The 23,025-nt window shown below is 45.6% G+C and overlaps 1 protein-coding gene across 1 annotated transcript; it reads right to left on the bottom strand.

The window, feature by feature from the left end:
* Positions 1 to 12,170: 12,170 nt before the first annotated feature.
* On the bottom strand, positions 12,171 to 22,108 carry LOC115648867 (cytochrome P450 1B1). The gene is made up of 3 exons (XM_030557117.1): positions 18,948 to 22,108; positions 17,144 to 18,139; positions 12,171 to 13,161 (listed from the first exon to the last, which is right to left on the bottom strand). The coding sequence occupies exons 1-3, from the start codon at positions 18,965 to 18,967 to the stop codon at positions 12,570 to 12,572; spliced, it is 1,608 nt and encodes a 535-aa protein (XP_030412977.1). The 5' UTR covers positions 18,968 to 22,108; the 3' UTR covers positions 12,171 to 12,569.
* Between the last annotated feature and the right edge of the window lie 917 nt (positions 22,109 to 23,025).

Here is a 23,025-nt window from a genome sequence, read left to right as displayed (position 1 = left end):
TTTGGAAATCCTAGACATAGTCTGTGGACCATGGGTTGAAAACCACTTGGTTAGTTTCTTATTTCTCTAGCGTTTCTTCATGGTGGGGAAGAAAAGGTTAGTTTTAATTTGGGTGCTCCACTCCAGGTGGCAGTACATCCCAGCGCCGTTGATCAGAGATCTTCGGCAGCAGTGACTGGTTGGGATGCACACACTCAGGTGCTGTCATTAGGGTCTGCCTGAGCGCACACGTCTTGCACCCCCCTCGGTTCCTTCTCAACCATCCTTGGCTGAAGATGGGTCTCGGGGCAGTGCTAACCTCTTCCCTGGTCACCGAAGGAAATAAGTAGATAGAAATAGTTAGTTAGACTTATCTCAGTTTCTTCCTTTCCTTTAGAATAGTTCATTAGCTTATTTAAAAATTCCTCACGTTAGTCTCCCATTGAGACTTTCCCCCAGGCAATCATACTTCCATGATGCCAGGGTCTCCAGGCTTTAAAAAATGCAGCTCCTTCAACAACTCTGTGCTGTGGTCTGACGGGCTCTCACTCTGCATGAAATGCCTCGGTGAGACATATGTCCCTGCTAAGTGTCTTCACTACACCAACCTTAAAACTAGGGTTCGGCGTGACAGAGACTTGCGCCTAAAAATGCTCCTGATGGAGAAAGGCAGTAAACCTTCTCCCTCACGCTCCCCTGCTAAGTTGGAATTGACTGGGAGCGCAGCTTCAGTCTCTCAAATGAAGAGGCAGGAAGCCCCGATGTCTCCACTCAGAGACACTCAAAGGGGTAAAGGATCTCCTGAAAGGTCTTTACTCTTGGTGCTGACAGCGCCAAGATCAGGCACCTCCGGCTGCCCCAGCACCTCAACAGTGACTCGTGTGGGGCGCAGAGGCAGGGACCCGACTTCCCACAGCGGAAAGCTCAGGTCCCCCCACACCGACAATAGACTCGGTGCTGGCAGTGCGTTCTACCCCAGTGCCAACAAGAGCATTGGCACCAAGCCTGCCTGTCACCCTTGGCCCAGACATAGATCCTCTTCAAGGCTTCCACAAACGCTCTGTGGCTCCAGCTAAAGCCAAGCACAAATCGCTACGGGCAGCTGCTCACACTGAATGCTCCATGGCACTACAGCCCACAATTTCTACACCAGACTGATATTTCTGTGGCCCCTGAGACTGAATCTCCACTCCTTGACACGGAGCGCTCAATCTTTGAACAGCAGCTCTTGCCACCGGACCTGGCTGCTTTCACTGACAGTGAGAATGACATACAGCAGCAGGCAGAGTTCTCCCCACCTGATTCTCCCCCTCTGCTGTGTTATCTCTCTTAGGGCACAGCGCATCATAAGAACCAGCCTCAGTTTCCCTATTTCATCCCCCTGTGGATGGGACCCCAATTTTCCTACCCTGTGCCCTGGCCTCCATGGTACCCATGGCTGGCTCCTGCCATCACTCCTCCTTGCGCCCCTTCCATCAGACCGCAAGCTCGTTCCGCACCTCTCTCACCAGCTACATTGACATCTAGAGCTCCTGAACCCCATCTTGAAGATGTGGGCTATGAACCTTTGCCAGATTTACTGGCTCCTGCCTCACCATCAGCCATAGATGAAGCCCTCCTGCTTCCACCTCCACAAAGGGTGAATGACTTTAAACAATTCCAGGACCTTTTCAAGAGGGTGGCACTCAGCCAGGATATTCCTGGAGACACAATATAGACTCCTCAAAATCCTCCAGCTCTCTGTGCCCTCAAAGATCATGCTCCCCATCAACAAAGCCCTCCTAGAACCAGCTAATACTCTCTGGCAGATCCCTGCCTCCATCCCACCAACATGCAAGAAGGCTGAATGTAAATACTGTGTTCCCGTGAAGGACATAGATTTCTTATTTCCCACCCACAACCCAACTCTCTTGTGGTGGATGCAGCAACACACAGAATAAAGCAGCCACAATACTGGCCCACTCCCTAAGACAAGGACCTCAAACACATTGACATCCTGGGCCAAAAGGTTTATACCTCCTCCACTCTACAATTTAGAATTGTAAATTATTCTGCCCCCTTCGCAGGCTATGACTACAACAAGCTCTCTGATTTTACCTCCCATATCCCGGAGAACACGAGAGTGGACTTTAAGAATGGCCATACTGGGTCAGACAAAAGGTCCATCCAGTATCCTGTCTACCAACAGTGACCAATGCCAGGTGCCCCAGAGGGAGCGAACCTAACCGATAATGATCAAGTGATCTCTCTCCTGCCATCCATCTACACTCTCTGACAGAGTCTAGGAACACCATTCCTTACCCATCCTGGCTAATAGCCAGTAATGGACTTAACCTCCATGAATATATCTAGTTCTCTTTCAAACCCTATTATAGTCCTAGCTCTCACAACCTTCTCAGGCAAGGAGTTCTACAGGTTGACTGTGCGCTGTGTGAAGAACAACTTCCCTTTATTGGTTTTAAACCTGCTGCCCATGAATTTCATTTGGTGGCCCCTAGTTCTTATATTATGGGAATGAGTAAATAACTTTCTCCACACCACTCATGGATTTTATATACCTCTATCGTATATACCTTAGTCTCTTCTTTTCCAAGCTGAAAAGTCCTAGCATCTTTAAGTCAGTTCTTGTCGAAGGTCAATTAGTGTCCAGAATGGAGCTAGAAGCATCCCTGAATGTGGTGGACACAGCAGCCCACACCACTGCCATTGCAGTTGTGATACGCAGGTCTTCCTGGCTGTCTGCATCCGGTATCCCCAAAGATCTGCAGACCAAAGTGGAGGAGCTTCTTTTTGATAAAGACAAACTTTTTTCCAAAAAACCGTGACAAAGTCCTTCACACTATGAAAGAGTCTAGGGCCACCCTGCACACACTGGGCATATAACCGTCCCTCTTCAGGAGACAACATTATCAGCCTTATCAGAAACCCCGTGCACAACAATATCGCTGGCCCCCATCCAGACCAGTATGATACTGGGAGAAACTGCAACAGATCTCCTAGGCTCAGACAAAAACCATGCACAACCAACTACTTCCCACCCATTGGGAAACAAACAAACAGTTTTGAAGTGCTGGTTGGGGGTCTGCATGACTGTTCCTTGACTCCGCTGCCTATTTGCCCATTTGGCCACTGCTGCCAAGTTTTGCACCTTTTCTGGCAACAGATCAACCAGGACTGCTGGGTCCTGGAAATAGTTCAGTCAGGTTACTCCATCCCTTTTCATATCTTGCCACCCATCCTTCCCCTTTCTCATCCCTCTTCGGGGATCCCTTTCATGAGCACCTCCTCCATATGAAGGTGGCTCATCTTCTCCACCTAGGTGCAGCGGAACATGTACTGACGCAACATTGGGGAAAAGGGCTCTACTTCCCCTACTTTCTGACCCAAAAGAGAGGCGGGGAATGGAGACCTACACTAGACCTACGCCGACAGAACAAATTTGTCCATGTACAAAAATTCAAGATGGCCATGTTGGGCACAATAATACCCACGCTGGAACAAAGGGACTGGTTTACAGCCCTCGAACTACAAGATGCCTATTTCCATATATCCATTCATCCAGCGCACAGACGCTTCCTGTGATTCACACACGGACACAATCACTTGCAATACAGAGTACCCCCATTCAGTCTCTCCACAGCATCAAGGGTATTCTTCAAGACCCTAGCCATAGTCATGGCCCACCTCTGCAGACACAGGATCATACTTTTCCCCTACTTAGACGACTGCCTTATCAAAGCCAGCTCCTATGACAAGACGTTACAAGCGACAAACTTTACCATCTCCCTCTTCCACAGTCTAGGCTTTCAAATAAATTTCCAAAAATCCACCCTGATACCGACACAGCAGATAGAGTTCATTGGAGCTCACCTAGACTCAATTCGAACCAGAGCCTCACTTCCACCCAACAGATTCCTCACTATTCATACACACAATCTCTGTTCACTCCAGAATACAGACACGGACCTGCCTACAGCTTCTTGGTCACATGGCAGCCACCACCTTTGTGGTCAAATACGCCAGGCTGCACGATGCCTTCAGGGTTGGCTCAACTCCAACTACAAACCCAGCAGGCAGTTTCTGCATAACACTGACTCCACCACCGAATGTATTGGCCTCCCTATATTGGTGGACAAAACCAGAGAACCTATGCATGGGTGTTCCCTTCCACACTCCCCAGTACTCATGCTCACCACAGACACTTCCCTGATACGTTGGGGAGTGCACTTAGGTGACCACAAGGTACAGGGCCACTGGTCCCTATCAGAGACATGTCTGCACTTCAATCTTCTAGAGCTCAGAGCCATCAGGTATGCTTGCCTTCACTTTCTTCCCACCATAAAGAACAAGTCCATCTGAGTTATGATGGACAACATAGCATGTATATTTGACATCAACAGGCAGGGAGGAGCATGATCGTACTCCCTACGTGCAGAAGCCTTCTGGCTATGGAATTGGTGCATACAACATCACGTAGAAATCCCTGCTTCCTACCTGCCTGGGTGTCACAACAACACTACCGCCAACACACTCAGCAGACACTTCTCTGAGGAACACGAATGGGAATTACATCCCACGATACTCCAACAGCTTTTCTCCCACTAGGGCACTCCGTCGATAGACCTGCTTGCCGCTCCTCAAAACCGCAAATGCCATCTATTTTGCTGCAGAGCGGGACTCGGGAACGCATCTCTAGGGAATGCGTTCCTCATTCCTTGGAACAATTCCCTCATTTATGCTTTTCCACCAGTTCCACTGATACACACGGTTCTACACAAGATCACAGAAGACAAGGCCCGGGTCATACTTACTGCCTCAGCTTGGCCCAGACAGACATGGTATCTTTACCTGCTATGCATCTCCATCCATCCTCCAAGAACTATCCCCAACAGACCAGGTCTCCTCTCCCAGAACTGCGGTCAACTTCTCCATCCGCAGCTCCAGAAACTCCATCTGACGGCATGATTCCTTCATTGTTTCAATCCCACAAATTAGCCTGCTCGGAATGGGTCCGATACATCCTCCTGCACAGTAGAAGGGACTCCACTCATAAGACTTATCTGCAAAAGTGGAAATGCTTTTCCATCTGGTGCTTCCACAGATGCCTGACACCGCAGACTGCAACCCTCCCTCACATCCTAGACTATCTTTTCAAACTAAAACAGGACGGGCTTTCACTCAGTTCTGTCAGATTACACCTCGTGGCCCTTACCACCTTCCATGACACCCTGGATGGCTATTCACTTTTTGCCCACCCAACCATGAAACGCTTCCTCGTGGTCCTGCAAAATCTCTACCCTGAGATTCATTCACTAGTAGCCTCCTGGAATCTCAACCTAGTTCTCCGCGGTCTCATGAAACCTCCTTTCGAGCCCCTGGCTACCTCATGCCTGCTCCACATATCCATGAAAGTGGGCTTTCTTGGTAGCCATAACGTCAATGAGAAGGGTTGGTGAAATAAGCGCCCTGATGGCCTACTCTCCCTACACCATTTTCTCTAAAGACAAGGTTACTACGTGACCCCACCCCAAATTCCTCCCCGAGGTGGTGTGTCCCTTCCACCTTTAACCAGCCAGTACACTTACCTGTATTCTATCCGACTGGCTTTTGCATTCTATCTTGACAGAACTAAACCATTTCATAAATCCCCTAGACTATTTGTTTCTACTACAGAGAGATCAAAGGGTGATGCAATCTCTAAGCAAAGACTCTCCAAGTGGATCTTGGACTGCATCAGATGCTGCTATCAGACCCAGAATGTTCAGCCACCAGAGAGTGTTAGAACTCATTCTGCTAGAGCAATGTCAACATCCATTGCCTTCCTCCACAATGTATCTATTACAGACATATGCAAGGCGGCCATGTGGACATTTGACCACACATTTGCCCAACATTATGCTATCGCATAGGATACCACGGCAGACGCCATAGTCAGCCATATGGTACCAGTCACGGCTCCAGGCACCAGTGCTCCAAGCACATGCCTGGGGTGGCAAGCTGCGAGGGGCACCCTGCCAGTCCCTGTTAGGGCAGCAGTCAGGCTGCCTTTGATGGCTTGCCTGCGGGAGATCCATCAGTCCTGCAGATTTGGTGGCAATGGGTACGCCAAAGCTGCGGGACTGGTGGACCTCCCGCAGGCATGCCGCTGAATCCACAGGACTGGGGACCTCCCACAGGCAAGCCGCCGAAGTCTGCCTGACTGCTGTGCTTCGGGCAGCAAAAAAGCTAGAGCCGCCCCTATATGGTACTGTCTACCATTATCCCTCACACAATTCCAAAATCCCACCAACCATAGTGTGTACTGATTCACATTCACCTGGAGTGGAGCACCCACAGGGACTGCACTCAAAGAGAAAGTTACTCACCTTGCAGTAACCAAGGTTCTTTGAGATGTGTGTCCTTGTGGGTGTTCCACTATCCACCCTTTTCCCCTCTACTTTGGAGTACTAATCAGACAACTCCTATGGAAGAGAAGGAACTGAGGGGGGTGCAGGATGCGTGTGCTTAGGCAGACCCTAATGTTGCTGCGAGACAGCACCTGAGTGTGTGTCTTCCCAACCAGGCACTGCTACCGAAGATCTCTGATCAATGGCACCGATATGCAACGTCCCCTAGAGTGGAGCACTCACAGGGACACACCTCTCGAAGAACCTCAGTTACTGCAAGATCAGTAACTTTCTCTTCTTCTGTTCAATTCTGAATTGTAAATGATCATTTTCCTTGCCTTTGACAAAACAGACACAAGTAGGGGAGGGGGAGAGAGAGAGGATACTAAATGTGGGGGAAATTCAGCTTCTATTGATCTTGAAGTACAAGGCAACTAGACAGTCATGTGGGGGCAGCTGTTGTTCTGGGCTCTGCCTCACTTCTGCAGTCTGGGATGTCATCTGGCTGGTCTGGTCAAGTCACGCTCCTTCACCAGTCTGTCTCAGACTGGGCAGAAGTAGATATGCCATCTCATTTCATTATGCTTGTGCCATGAGGTACAGCTGGTCTCAGGATCAGATGAAAAACTGAGTGAGTGACAGTTGGGAAGGGAAGGGAGACAATGAGGGATAGAAAGGAACATACAAGGGGAGGAAAGACCGAAGGGTCTCACATGTATATGGCTGATGTCCTCATTGGTGCAGCAGTGGTGGTCAGAGGTCCCCCACTCATGTGTTGAGGTCTGGGAGTCATGATGACCCTTCAGGCTCATAAACAAAGGACAGTATCTGGAGTGAAGTGAGGGGCCTATCAGTCTTTCCCCTGGAAATCCCCCAAGAATGCAACCCCATTCAGTTTCCCCACCCCAAGGTCTCTCTTTATGAACCTCAAAAGCAGATGATGGGCAGGAGAGCCATGTCACATTTCCTGATTTAATTGCACCTCTGACCCCTTAGAGGTCACCTTGAGGCACCCCAATTAGGTCTCTGGTCTGCAGATGTCACTTTTCTGGGGACAGAATTCTGCCATTCTCGCCTTCCTGACTGGGTTTTTAGGTTGCAGACTCCTGCTCATGTGATCACAGTGAATTGTGGATCTGACTTCAGTTCAGCATCTGCAGTCCTGTTCTCTCAGAGGCAATGAAAATGTTATTCAGTGACTGACCAGCTTTCACAAAGCCTAGTACTCTTGATTCAGCACAAAAGCATTATAAAGAAAACTTACCTTTATCAATAGCTTGTATATATGCCTGACTTACCAGGTGATCACCCATCCTCTACAAGAAGACCCTGGCATGTTTTAAAGTACTTTGGGTCTCTGCCCACATTGTTTCAGCAGTGAAGATTTCCATTACTTATCCCTAGTGTCTTTACTTCCTGAATGCTTACAATTACTAGCAAAGCCTTAAGGATACACATAACATTAATACAATAGTCTTTGACTATTCCATTTCCAAAGCATCTGTCACAAGCCCATGCTCTCATTATTTTGACACCATAGACCTACTTTCCAATAAACCCATTTTGATCCATTAATTTCTGGTTTCATTCTTCTCTTGTTTACCAGATATACAACCCAAGGAATATGTTGAGAGTGTCAGGAGACTTTTGCTTTTTGTTATGACTAATCCAGTCATTCTGTCTCCCTCTTTATACATTTCTCCACCCACGCTTATTGTTATAGGGGATTGGGAAGTGGGTTTTTAAAAGGTTCTGACTGTTGGGGTCATAATTGGGGTAGACCTGCTAGGCTCTCATTTTTAAAACACATCAAGAGGATTTCAAAAATAACTTGGGGATTTGAATAAGATATTTCTGTAATGTATTTGTTTAACTTTGACTCACTTTTCTACTTGTTTCTATCATGATACAGAACGTTCTCAGAGCAGCACCTCTTTTTCTCTCATTGCCATAAGGACAGCCTGTCACTGGTTAGGGAGGTAATGACATATGCCATTAGGGAATCTGATGGGGGTGTGACATGTCTGCTGTTGGATACATCCTTGCCCAATCTAGAATCATTGCTACAGCCATAGTCATTTTTAAACTGGGATCTGGTGGAATTTAACAGATAGATTAGCATTTTGCTCAGCCTCACTTCTGTAAACTGTGATTGCTGGCCTAAAATGACATGATTTAGAAGTTTCTTGTTGCCTGTTCAGCAGCTGTAAATTCTACCCCCACATCTTTCCTCAGGCTAGCTGAGAACTGGCAGTAACAGGCAGCTGCTGTTGCCCTGTATAAACCTTAAACCAAGTTCCCCTGGCTGCATAACACAAGAGAAGGTCTGTTAGCACTGAAGAAGCAACAAGGAAGAGTAAAAATGTGCCAGTTAACCTTGAAGAGGGAGTCTGAGTTCCAGCTTTGGACAGCTGTCTAGCAAATATATTCTGCTATGAAGCACAGACATTAGATGGGTTGGTTAGCTGGAAGACAATGGGCAAGGGAGTACAAGAGGAGAGAAGACAAGAAAAGCAGTCAGGAGTAGTGAAACCAGTGAAAGGAGGGAGGAACCAGAGAAGGAGGAACACAAAGTGGTGTGACAGATTGGGGAAAGGTGAACAGGAGGTGGGGCAGATCAGAAAAGGTGAGACGGCATTAAGAGATTGTGGCAGAATTAACAGGGAATGTTTTTCACATAAAAAATTATGGGGGAGAAAAAATAGAGATTGTGATGGGGAAGTTCTGGGAAGACCAAGAGGTGGGACAGGGACCCAAAGATAAAAGGATAGGAGAAGAGATGAAGAGAGAGGAAAGAAAGCAAAAAGACTAGAAGAATAATAGCCTAAACTGATTCGACCTTAATCTCAGGGGAAAAATAGACTCAGAGATTTTTTTAAGGTCAGAAGGGGCCATTATGATCATCTAGTCTGACCTCCTGCACAATGCAGGCCACAGAATCTCACCCACCCACTCCTGTAACAAATCCCTAACTTACGTCTGAGTTTTTGAAGTCCTCAAGTGACCTGTGCCCCATGCTGCAGAGGAAGGCGAAAAACCTCCAGGGCCTCTGCCAATCTTCCCTGGAGGAAAATTCCTTCCCGACCCCAAATATAGTGATCAGTTAAACCCTGAGCATGTGGGTAAGACTCACCAGCCAGCACCCAGGAAAGAATTCTCTGTAGTAACTCAGATCCCACCCCATCTAACATCCCATCACAGACCATTGGGCATATTTACCTGCTAATAATCAAAGATCAATTAATTGCCAAAATTAGGCTATCCCATCATACCATCTCCTCCATAAACTTATCAAGCTTAGTCATGAAGCCAGATAGTCTTTTGCCCCCATTACTCCTCTTGGAAGGTTGTTCCAGAACTTCACTTCTCTAATGGTTAGAAACCTTAGTCTAATTTCAAGTCTAAACTTCCTAGTGTCCAGTTTATATCCATTTTGTTCTTGTGTTCACACTGGTACTTAGCTTAAATTCCTCTCTTTCCCTGATATTTTTTCCTCTGATATTTAGGTCTTTCCAGTCTAGCAGGGACAAAGCAATTATTTGGCCTGACTAACTCGGGGGGAGGGAGGGGCACACCATCATTTGACTTTTCCCAGGTTAAGCATGCAACATATATAATGATTTTGTTTATCCAAATCCCAAAAAAATGAAGTATAAACTCAGCAATTTATTGTAAGAAGAATTTTTATTTAATATTTAGGTAATACAGTGATCCACCTTAAAATGTATGCAGTTCTTAAACAGCTAATTCTATCTGCGTATTAATAAACTTGAATTTTACAGTGATAGTATGATGCACATATTTGACAAGCATTTATACTGTTTATCACCTGATCATAGACATCCACACAAATCAATTTTGACTGTGTGAATGACAGTCATGTTATGACAGATACATATGTTAAAGCTTTTGGGAGAAGTACAAAATTACAAAAAAGGTATTTTTTACTGACATAGAAACAATGATCCTTGAATTAGAATAAGTATTCTGTTGAAGGTTACAGTCTTTTTTATGGACATATAAAAGTATAAGTGAAAAATGTGTTGATCTAGTCTAGATCTGAGTATGAATATGTTAAGAATTTTATACAGCATTTCACAGATATAGGCTAAGTTCTGGGATATCAAAGATTTTATGTAGTCCACAAAATACCTGAGGGATACTCCTTTTTATTTTAATGTTTAGTTTTGAAAAACATGGACGTACATTCCCTGCAAAATCAGAGATTTGAAATAGCTGAGTTTGGTGTGTCCCTATTACCTAGGTTTAGGGGGCAATGCTTTAAAGACCATGATACAGATTCCTTTGAAGTTAATAGCAAAACTCCTCTGTACTTCAGTGTGATCAGGATCAGACCTTCGGCGTTGCTTCCATCCACAACCACTGTGAATTTTGCCATTGCTGTCAATAGGGGGTAGGATTGTCACCTACTGTATAATATATGACTGTCCTTCAAATCTTTATTCATGTGAGCAGTCCTCACTCCATCAGGTAGTCCCATTGATTTCATGTTTATAGCACCAGGCCCATATTCCTCTATATACCATAGGGTCTGATTTTTGCACTAGTCTGTGCACCTTAAGCAATGTGCTGAGTGCCCTTAACTCCCATGGATTTCATTTAGAGTAGAGGGTGGTTTGTCTCTCACAGGAGGTGCCGAACACTTTGCAGGGTCTGCACTTTTATATATTAAAAAGCAGCTTCTCTGAGTGGTGTTCATTATCCTATATAACCATTACAGAGTGGTTCAAGACTGAAATACTTCTTGTGTATGTTTTTACTTAACAGCTGCTCACAAGGCTATTTGAAATTTAAGTGTTTTGTGGAATAATGCAAACTACAAAATGTTCAAATTATCTTGATTGGGCCCCAATAATTGTATGTAATCCAAACGTCCATTATTTTGTTTCATGTCCTTACCGGAAGTAGACCACATTAATAGTACATGATGAACATCACAGGCATAATTTTAACTCCAGCTAATAGACTGATTATAGGAACATAACTGTATTTATTCCACGTTTCATCTTAGTGGCACAAAAGTTCTAAGACACAAGTCCTCCTGCAAACCTACGTGCATTTTAATGGGACTGCTCATGTGATTAAGTGTTGGCATGTGCCTAAAGATTGGCAGAATCAGGCATAAGCTTTTAGCTGAGAAAATGAACAGTCCACCATAAAAGACTATCCTTAAGTAGGTTTTCCTAATGAAAATATCTGCTTTTCCTTTGATTGGTACCTCTGCTTCTGCTTATGAATAAATTAATGGATTATATATCATATCTGCCATTTGGTGACTTACCACTTTTAATCTTTCTGCTTGAGATGTAATGAATTTCAGTACATTCCATTTGTTCACATATAGATTATGAAATACATTTCAAAATTCTGTTGTGCTCATAAACAAGTCTTTTTGTAGTCATACTTTAAATACTTTGGAATGCTAAAGGCAAGCTTGGCATTTTACCCAACTTCATTTGAAAGTTTATCGTCAAGGCACTGAAACACATCCCAGCGCATGTCCCAGGATGCAACAGGAGCCCACGGCAGTTCCCTGTATAGGAAGGCGCTTGCAGAATTTGGCTCTAACAATTTAGGCATCTTTTTCCACACAAGATTTCACTTTGGGATGTAGAGTCTTAGAAGGCAAATTAGGGCTGAGAGAGCTGCAATGAGACATGGAAAGGGTTCATAGAATATCAGGTTTGGAAGGGACCTCGGGAGGTCATCTAGTCCAACCCCCTGCTCAAAGCAGGACCAATCCCAGGACAGATTTTTGCCCCAGATCCCTAAATGGCCTCCTTAAGGATTGAGCTCACAACCCTGGGTTTAGCAGGCTAATGCTCAAACCACTGAGCTATCCCTCCCCCCAAGGAGTGGCTGGGACACTCCAGCCAGGCAGTTAATGAGGAGGGTGTCAAAATAACTGTTACCCAAAAACAAATTTACTTTTAAATCACATTTTTTGCCTGTATTTCAGTACTTATATATATATATATATATAAGGCTCCCGTGACACGCGTGCTCTCTCAAATTAAAAAAGAGGACCTGCTTAATGTTTGGGCAATTCCACTCCCCAGTGTTTTGTGGTACTTGGTATATTACAAAGAGCTCATCAGAGCAGCATATTATTATTTACTTTATTTTAAGTCTAAAAAGAGAGAGGCGGGAGCATCCTTATATATTTTATTCAAACATCAGTGTTCATAGATTTGCTGATTTCTCTGCTTGCAATCTTTGGACAGCTTTATCTAGCAAATCCATAGTTTCCCTAAGAGTGACATTAACTGTAAATGGCTTAGGTTTAATGGTCAACCCATAGGTGAAGTCCATTTTAGAGTCCTCATTTGGATTAGCAATAAAATTGCACTGGTGTACCAGTATGGAGGTAAAGAGAAAGAGCTGCATCTTGGATAACTCCTCTCCAATGCACCTACGTTTACCCAATGAGAAAATCATCACATTGCTAGTAAGATCTTTGTTAATGAATCCATGCTCATCCAGGAATCTTGTTGGATCAAAATCCTCAGGGTTGGACCATTTTTCTGGGTCATGATTCACTGACCATTGATTGATGAATATGACCGTATCTTTAGGAATGAAGTAGCCCATTATGGAGGTGTTGACTGTGGTGGCATGTGGAATAGTGACTGGCACAAAGCTGCTGAAACGCATAGATTCATAAAGGAAAGCCATAACATAGGGCAAATGAGGTTGATCTTCTGCACAGGGCAAGCGATCTCTGCCAACAATCCTATCCACTTCCTCTTGCATTTTAACCTGCACCTTTGGATATCTGTTGGGATTTAAACATATATATACACAGGTGTGGTTTATATTTGCATAGATGACATTTTCAAACAGACTTTTTCTTTTTGAAAGAATCATATTTAATTAGAGCTGCTCACATTTTTTTCACAATTTTTGTCAAATACAGTTGTCAAAATAAAATTTCATCGAAACATTGATTATGACAAATGTTCAGTGGGAAAAGATCAATGATTTGTTTCAATAGTATTATAATTTGTTTAATTTAGACTGCTATATTAAAATTTTATTTTATATTACATTTAATATTTCATATGTGTATTGTATATTTTAATGCAATATAAAAGTTGAAACAATGGATTTAAATGACACGAGATGAATTATTTTTTAATTTTAAATTTCAGCTTTTCATTCTAAATCATAATTATTTCCCCTCCATACCCCCAAAAGTAGGAATTTCTCACAGAATTGAAATTCTTGACCAGCTCTATATGTAATCTCTAAATCTGTTTACATTGGTGTTTGAATTAACACACGAGACTACATATTACACATAGATTAGAGCTGTGTGTAGTATATTTTAAAACTAAAATATTTTTCTGATAATTTATCAGAATAGGAAAGTTCACAAGCACTTGGATCTTTGTGGATATTTACTATGACGAATATCAAAATACACTTTTTCATGGTACTGCATTGTATTTAGGATCACTAGCAAAACATTATTCCAGATTTGTTATATAAACTTGGAGAAGGATCTCCAAGTGAGAAAGATTATAAAATAAATAAACAAGCAAAAACATTGTAGAAAGAGGAAAAAATGGGCTGACCTCTTTTTTTTTTTTAAGCTCTCTCATTCCTTCCCTCTCTAAAAGCAACAAAGCTCTATTGTCTTCCTGCATCTATAATTTTTTTGAAGCCTTGATTTTTAACTCATCAAGTTTGGGCTTTTCATGTTCCTGTATCTCTCCCTCTCTCTCAGTATGTCTGCATGAGACAAGGTGGGTGAGGTAGTATCTTTTATTGGACTAACTGTTGGTGAGAGAGAATTAATTGGAATTAATTTTGCAAATTAATTTCAATTCAGCAGTGAAGTGTTCTCCCTGGTCACTCAATTACAGACCTAAGAGTTGCAATATTACAACAAAAAAACTTCAAAAACAGACTCTAACGAGAGACTGCTGAATTAGAATTAATTTGCAAAATGGATACCATTAAATTAGGTTTGAATAAAGACGGAGTGGGTGGGTCATTACACAAAGTAAACCTATTTTCCCATGTTTAGTTCCCCCCCCCATCACTGCCCCACACGCTGTTCCTCACAACATCTTGTCAACTGCTGCAAATGGACCATTTTGATTACCACTACAAAATTTTTTTTTCTTCTCTCCTGCTGGTAATAGCTCACCTTAACTGATCAGTCTCAGTGTGTATGGTAACACCCATTGTTTCATGGTGTGTGTGTGTGTGTGTGTGTGTGTTTCTACTGTATTTTCCATTCCATGCATCCTGTAGTCCACAAAAGCTTATGCTTAAATAAATTTGTTAGTCTCTAAGGTGCCACAAGTACTCCTGTTCTTTTTGCAGATACAGACTAACATGGCTGGTACTCTGAAACCTGTTCAAGGTGAAGTGGCCCATTAATACCTCTGTAGTTATAAGACTAAAGGGGGAATTAGTGGGTTACAGATTGTTGTAATAAACCATAAATCCAGTGTCTTTATTAACACCATGATTTTTAGTGTCTAGCAAAGTTATGAATTTAAGCTCCCAGGCTAAAGTGTTGTGAAGGTTTCCTTTGAGGATGAGGCCTGAGAGGTCAGATCCCTTTGTGAAATGTATGCATGCATGGCAACGTCCAAATGTAAAGTACTCCAGTTAGAATGCCAAACAGGTTATTTAAACATTAGTAATTATACCCTTACTCTTAAGGTGTTAAGTATGTGTTGCTTTTAAGCTGCAGCTAAATCGATGAGCCTAAGGAGATAATCATTTGCACTTTCTGTGGATGTTAAGGAAATGCTGGGAGATGAAAAGGAGGGAACACCAGTTTCTTGCTATTTAAATACTTCTTCAAACTATAAGACTTTTGCTGAGTCCAATCATTTTCAGCGAGGTGAATATTATGGTGTGTTTATAGGCACACGCTGCCGAATGGGTCCATCTGCTCTAAAGCATTGAGATTGTTTGTTTGTTTTTTCACTAGTCATGCAACCATAATAAAGGCACCCGCATTATAGGAGCAATAACAAAATAGGTGGTTTGTAAACCAGTGGGTGAACTCTTTTTATCTTGTTTAAGTAGATATTATCCTGTTCCTACCATCTTTGATCTTGATCTGGTAAAATCTGTTACTTTTGGGTCTGTTTTGTTGCCTTTTTGCCAGCCTGTATCTTCATGTAACGTTGTAGTGCATTGGGGTTTGGGTTTTTTTTGTTTTTGTTTTGTTTTTAATCTTTAGTTTTTGGCAGTTTTCCCAGAGCTTCCGTGTGAGTTAATCATGAACAACCAAGGTACTCTAGTGCCCACAAATACAGGATTGTTACCTTATGTGTACTTTCTACTAGAAACGAAGAGCTAATAACCAGATCAGTTCAGTCTGATGCTTGCACATACCTGGCAATCAAACAATTCACCTCTAATAATAGGCCAATTTGTTCATGGAGCATATTTAATACATTAGATTTTGGTTGCAGGAGTCACTCCAACTTGTCTGTCTTATGTCACACACAATGTTCTGTACAGCTAGACCTATTAGTTTAGAAGCATTGTTTATTTTAGTTGGCTTTTATATATGGATCCTTTCCAACAGCTGCATCTAATTGCGTTTGAGGAACTGGAGTGGGGAAAGCAATAGACGCACTATGTGATCAGTGACACAACCTTACTGTCACATTTCAGAAGCATGGCAGGGGAGAGAAGAAAACTGGTTTGTTTTTTTAAATGAAAGGGATAGGGTATATTTTCCCAGAACGCTGAAATTTTGAGTGGCAAGGGGCAACTTTATTCTTTAGACTTCAATGAGCAGGATGTAGCCATACCTGGGTCTCATAAACTGATATTAAACACACCCTGCCTAAAGGCAACAAAGAGCCAGACTGGTCCAATTCTGATTTTTCTCTCTACCTCCCCTCAAGAGAGATCAGAATCAGGCTCTGTATGTGTAAGTTATTTTAACCTGTGCTGGAAGTTCTTGCCTTTAACAGGGGAGGTTAATCCCATGTTTCCCTTGGAGGATTTTTTTTTTAAATTATTTAATAAAGCTGTGACAAGATCCTCACATTGGGCTTCCACAAGAAAGTCAGGAAGGGATCCTGCTGCTGGAAAGAAACAGCTGCAGTCAGGATGATGTAGCAGCAGTAGAGAAGAGGGTCTAGGATCATGCACTAAGAGGGACTCTGGGTTTATCCCTGTTTGTGGTAGGTAAGCAGCTCTAGGATTACTACTAGCAATACCTATTTCTTATATAGCACTCTTCAAAGTCTTTTTAATGTATTTGTCCTCCCACCACCCCCCTGAGGTAGGGATGCAACATTATCCCAGTTTTACTGATGGGGAACTGAGGCACAAACTGATTTAGCTAAGGTCACTCAACAGGTCCATGGCAGAGCCAAGCACTGAGCCCAGGTCTCCCCTATCCTGAGCCCCTCGACCCTCCTTCCCCTCGGAGGGGTCGAGGTCGAGGCCTGGAGGGAGATGAGAAGGGATCGGATCTTGGCTGAGCAGGAATGCTCAGTTCATGCTAGTTGCTGAGATGCCAGAGTTTGGCCGTGGGTTAGGGACAGGGAGCAAGGCGGGCCACAGGCTGGGCGGCCGTCCCACTCCGCTGGATCGAAGGTGACCAGATGTCCCCGTATTAGGGACTTTATTTTATATGCACAACTCTACCCTCCCCCCCGAAAACGTGCTCCCCCTTTCACACTTGCCCCCTCCCCGCCGCGTTGGGTGGCTGGTGGCTCTCAGAGCTTCTGGCCCAGCCCCAGCCCCAGCCCCGACCCGAGCGCACCCACCGGATGAGGAAGATGACGAGCCACTGCATGGCCGTGGACAGGGTGTCCTGGCTGGCCCCGAAGATGTCGGTGACGGTGGCGGGCACGTGCTCGAGCGGCAGCCGGGGCTGCGCCTGCTGGAGGCGGATGAAGGCGTCCAGCATGTCGCGGGGGGCGGCCCCGGGGCGCAGGCTGCCGCGGTGCTGCAGGAACTTGCCCCGCACGAAGCCGTAGAAGTCGCGGTTGAGCTGGCGGAAGGCGCAGTAGGCGGCGCGCACCGGGTTGGGGAAGCGCTGGAGCCAGGGCAGCGCGTCCACCAGGCTGCCGGCCCCCACCGTGCGGCCGAACTGCTCGTTGCGGCCCACCAGGCGCAGGAACTCGGCGTCGCCGTGGCTGTAGCGGCGGCCGAAGCACAGGGCGCTCATCACGTTGGCCACGGCCACCACCAGGCTGCGCGAGGGGTCCAGGAAGGCGCCGCCCGCGCTGCCCCGCACCAGCAGCGCCACCAGCGCCCGCGCCTCGCCCAGCAGGTGCTGCTCCAGCAGGCGGCGCGGAGCCGGGCTGCCGGCGGAGAAGGCCCGCACGATGGAGTGCGCCAGCCGGCGCTGCAGCTTCCACAGCTCGGAGTAGCCGCTGAAGGCCAGGCTGCGGCCCCCGGACACCAGCTGGAAGGAGGGGAAGCGCGGCCGGCCGGCGAAGGCGGCCCCCTGGCGGATGAGCGCCCCGCGGATGGCGCGCTCGCCGTTCAGCACCACCGCGGGCCGGCTGCCCAGGCGCAGCTGGAACACGTCGCCGTAGGTGCGGGCCAGGCGGGCGAAGGTGAGGTGCGGGGCGCTGCCCAGCTGAGCCGCGTTGCCGATCAGGGGCCACGGGAAAGGGCCCGGGGGCTCCAGGCGCCGCTGCCGCAGGAGGAGCTTCGCCAGGTGGATGGCGGCGAGCAGGGAGAGGAGCAGCAGCAGGGCGCTCTGCAGGGGCGGGATGCTGGAGAGCGCCTCTCCCAGCCGCCGGAGGGCCATGCTGCGGGGAGAAGCAGAGATCAGCTCGGGCTCTGAAGGAAGGGTTCATGTGCCCGCACCTGCCGCGCAGCAAAGGCGGGGGCAGTGGGGGGCTGCAGATGTGCCGGCTTCGCGGGGGCGACCAGTGTAAACGGAACAAGTCCTGACACCGACGCCATCAAGCGATGCTCATCATGTCACTGTGGAGCCTGAGAGGTGCCTAGAAAGCGCCTAGCGCGCGGCTGGGTGCGGAGCGAAAACCGCAATCCAGCACCAGGGGCGTTTGAGAGCTGGGGAAGCGCTCGCCCCGGCCGAGAGGGGAAGTTTGCCTCCCGGCGTGCGGACTCCCACGGCAGGAGAGGGCGAAGAGAGGAGGATGCGCTCGCTGTAAGGAGCTGCCGCGACGTGGAAGCTGCAAGCAGCTTCTTCCGTATACAGGTCGGGCAGGTGTTGCCAGCAGTCACCGCACGTCTGTGCCTACTGCAAAATAAATGCGTCTACCTCTTTGGGATCTGCGCGCAACGCTCCTAATTGTCTTTGGAAGGAAACAGAGAGAGACTCTGTAAATCAGGACAAGCTTTCCCCCTTTCTGACTTGAATTAGCGGTAGGCGTGAACTGGTAACGGTCAGTAAGCACGCATGGGTTGAGGGAGATGGGCACAGCCCCAGTGATACAGGAATATCATTCACACCCAAATAGCAGTTACCAGTGTGGTCACCCAGAGCTCCTAGACAACGGTCTAAACGTGCTTCACATTTTGTCTTTTAATTTGAGTATGGAAGGAGGGGAAGGGGGGAGGCAGCTTTTAAAAAATCCCTAATAAACTGACCTGCTGAAAAATGCTTCCATCCGAGATTTCTGGGCTCCAGTGGGAGGATCCGGGCAGCCTGTAGCAGCTGTGATCCGTGCAGTTGGGCAGCCCCGGCAGAAGACTCAGCACGCAGAGCAGCAATGAGGTTCAGATCCCAGACTCTGGGAAACTCATTAGAAGTCCAGGTTCTTTTCATCCGGAGCTTGGCAGGTCATGTGCAGGCAAATGCCAATTGCACCCGATCCTGCATCGTGCGTTGTTCTAACCTTCCAAGCGTGTTAACCCTTCAGAGCTCGCACTTCAACAGCCTGCCTAGTTCAGACTAAATAGACATCAGCCAGCTGTGATCCCCGCACACAGCCCTGGTGATGGGGCAACCAAAACCTGCTGGAGAAAAAGAGCGACTTACAGGACAATTTAGTTCCCCCTGAGTTGAGCCGGAGCCCGGCTGGGCAGCCTCTTGGCACTGGCTCTCCTGGCTTCACTTCCACCAGCAGCTGCAGCCGCCAGCCCGCAGTTAGCCTTTCCCGTATTGCCTGGTATAGACAAATCACAGCTGCCCGATTCTTTCCTACGGGAGCCGGTTCTTTGTCAATTGCCTTTGGCCCCAACCCATCTGGACTGGCTGAGCCTTCGAGGTTTCCTGCCTTTTGGTGAACGTTTAGCAAGCGGTTCCAGTTGAACGGCTGGCGGGGCTGTGAGATCGCGGACTTCTGTGGCAGGAGGGAAAATCTTCATCTTCAGGGTTTATGAAGTTGGAAAGTTTCCCCCTCCTCTGCCTGTCGCCTCCCAGTTGCGTGCGGAGTTTGCATTGCGTGAGCCTGTGGTGGAACCCTCCAGCCATCTCCTCCCCCCGCTCTCCCTCTTCGCAGTACCTGACACCAGCTTAAAGGGGAATAACGCGAAGCTGGGCAATGCAGGCGCCCGGCCGCGTGCAAGATTAGAAGGAAACAGCTGTAGCACGGGGAACCAGGCTGATAGCTTTACCACCTGCTGAAGGGAGCTGTTAGTTCCCAGAAGTGAGTTATTTCCTCGGTGAGAGGATGAATAAATAGTTCGTTCCTGTTCGGTTTTGCTCCTCATCAGAAATCTCTGTAGGTCACTGAGATGTGTCCCCTCTCTGGCGGAGAGTATGGAGTCTCGGCTGGAAGTAGCCTGCACGTCTCTCCATTCGTTCGCTTACCTCTGGCTGCTCAGGGAAGCCCAGGGAGTTTTTGCTATTGACTTGAAGGGGAGCAGGATAGGGCAAAGTAAAGGGAACAGCCCAGATGTTTCCTAAGGTTCCTTCTTGAGTCCCATTACAGTTTCTATTTGTTTGTTTAGGGAGTTTTAAGAGGTTGACAAATGCTTGCCATGAAATATCAGATATAATATAATAATCATTATAACACTGGGCTTTTGGTTAAAGAGGTACAATGATATAGTCATCAGATCTCTCTGTGTTACTATATTGCAGAGTGAGCATGTTAAGACACCCACAAACATGTCATTTCTAATTGTTTTATTAGACTGACTAAAATCTCTGATTACACACTTAGCAGAGCAGACATGTCTATCGCATGTTCATATTCAAAAGCAAATGTACTGTTCCCCTTTTCAGGCACAAATAGTGATCTTTTCAGAGGTATATTTTCCAATGTTCCAATATTATTGGGATGCTTTCTACGATTTATCTGAGGGATTATTTCCTTGTAGGCACATACAGACAGAGTGAGAGAGTTAAGCACTATAATACATTTAGGATGTATTCCATTCTTTCTGTAATCCATTTTAAATCAAGAAGTCCTCAGAGATACCTACAAAAAGGGGGTTCTGCATTTCTTTTCAAACTGCTTTTTAAATATTCTTAAACTCTCACACACAATTTGCCCCAGGCTAACAAAATAGATTACAAATTGTTAGCATGGCAGCTTTGAGTGGAAAATATCATCTTGGTAGCGTTTAGAGTTTCATGAGATTAGAACATGGCATCTTGTCCATCTGATAAGTTATTTTTATTTTGCTTTACTATTTATTAATTTGTTATAAAATGCACATTGTGTCCACAGCATTATATCTGGGTTCATATTACAAACATTTTAGCAGACTGTTACCAGCAGTTGGCATTGATCAAACCCATCTCTCCTTCTGCCACCTCCATCAGCTGAGTAATGAATGACCTAATCCTATTTCCACTGAAGTCAGTGCACACTTTACCATTTATTTCAATGGCAGCAAGAATGGATCTGTTAGGAGCTGGGTGAAATCTTGTTATGGGTGGAGTTTAAACCTCATTGAGATTAATAGGTCTGACTGCACCCTTCAGTTAACATACTGTAAAGATAAACCTCATCTAAGACAAAAGGAAAATGTGAACACATCCAGGAATTTTTGCTATGTAATGTTTATGTTCAGTGGCATGGATGTATGCGAGAGGGAAGAACACACAGAAGCTGAGACAGATAGGTATCTGACCTGGAAGAAACCTGAGTAGAGATTTTTGGTCAGAGGTGCAGGCTGAAAAGAGTGTTCTTGGTGCTGTGAGCCAAAGAAGTGGTTTCCTACTATTTGACTCCTTCTGCATTCAAAGACACAGAAGTTTGCATGTTCTTTGTAAATAAACAAAACTGCATCAAAGAAATCCTTATCACCAATTTCTACTCTCAGCTGGAACATCCCCAGAGCCCCAAATTTTGACTACATGCTCAAGTCAAAAAGAGGCAACAGGTCCTATATCTCTGTCCTGCCCTCCTCCCCCTGAATTAAGAAAAGGACAGTATGTGTTTTGCATCGAATCCCCAGGTCACCAAACTCCAGTACTGGTGGACTGCAAGAGGGAGAAGATTTCCAGAACCAAGGTTAATTTACCAAGGACGCCTTGCTGTCTGCACCCAGGAGCTTAACACTGGGGACAAAGATCAGGAACATCCTAACCCACTGGAACAGGACACTTGAAACAGGTACCCAAAGAAGCTGAATCCTGGGCCATTCAGAGCACTTTTAAATGGCATTTCCTACTGTTGAGTGCTTCACTTTGCAGCCTTAAGATTTTTTTCCTGTTGAACCTCCAAATTAGATTGTATGTATAACTGCTCACCCTGGGTGGTCAGCAGGGGTTGAACCAAGGACTTCTCCACAAAAATCATGAGCATTCACTGTTCAAGCTAGAGGACTCAGATCTAAAAGTCCATGTATTATTACAAGCCTAATTTATTTTTTTTTCATTCTGTAATAAAATATATATCCTCTCCTTTCATTTTTCTTTGGCCTCTGAGAAAGTTGAGAGACTTCCAGGAGTCATGGATGTCGAGTCCTACCATTGATCAATGTTTGGGGAAAAGAAAGAGAAGCAAGGCAAGATATGAAACAATAAATATAATATCTTTTTTTTCTCATTTATATTGATGTGGTCCCTACTGGCCAACCAGGTCTGGGCCCCATTGTGCTGGGTGCTGTACAAATATGTAAACAGTGAAATTCTCACCCAAAATGTTTAAATCCATTATTGTCCAAACATCATTTCAACTGTGTGTAATAAACACTCATCCCAACTTTCTATGGCCTGATTCTCTAGTGCTTTGCACCTTCTGTAGTCACACCTGTGCAAAGCACATGAAATGTTGCCATTCTGATTTCTTAGTGTTTTACAAGGTGTTTACAGTTTCAGGGTAACTGCACCTATATTCCTCCTCCATGGTCCCTTGAGGGCACTCACTCAAGGTTTTCAGCTCCCAGGTGTCACCCCTCAGGTGGAGACCGATGTGTCTCTCCCTCCTGTCTGGGGTTTTAAGGCTATAAAGCTCCCTGCCTTACATTGTGATACCCCCAGAAAGCCAGGCCACCTAAAGGCCAATGCCTGTGCATTGCTTTCTCTCCCTGAGGGCTATGAGCAGTGTATTGCCAGCAGGGGCAAGTCACTATGCAGCTGTTTCTAAGCAAGCACGTTTATTCATAAGGTAAAAGCATTACAGAGACCACATAATAAAACAAAACAGATTTTAACACACACTAAACATACTAGGAGTCACTCATGTGTAAGAGTTAGGTTTTTTTAATTTAAATCTAACAGAGTTTACCACATGAATTCAGTTTACATGAAGATATCTTCTGATACAGG

This window comes from Gopherus evgoodei, chromosome 3, assembly GCF_007399415.2.
Source record: "Gopherus evgoodei ecotype Sinaloan lineage chromosome 3, rGopEvg1_v1.p, whole genome shotgun sequence".
Taxonomy (NCBI): Eukaryota; Metazoa; Chordata; order Testudines; family Testudinidae; genus Gopherus; species Gopherus evgoodei.
Note: the sequence above shows the minus strand (reverse complement) of the source record. Positions and strands in the feature narration are given on the sequence as shown.

Coding starts and splice junctions, on each gene's coding strand:
- LOC115648867 (XM_030557117.1), bottom strand. CDS start 18,967: ATGGAAGCATTTTTCAGCAG. Junction 18,140..18,947: donor ATGGAAGCATTTTTCAGCAG/GTCAGTTTATTA, acceptor TTCTCCCCGCAG/CATGGCCCTCCGGCGGCTGG. Junction 13,162..17,143: donor CTCGTCATCTTCCTCATCCG/GTGGGTGCGCTC, acceptor AAATCCCAACAG/ATATCCAAAGGTGCAGGTTA.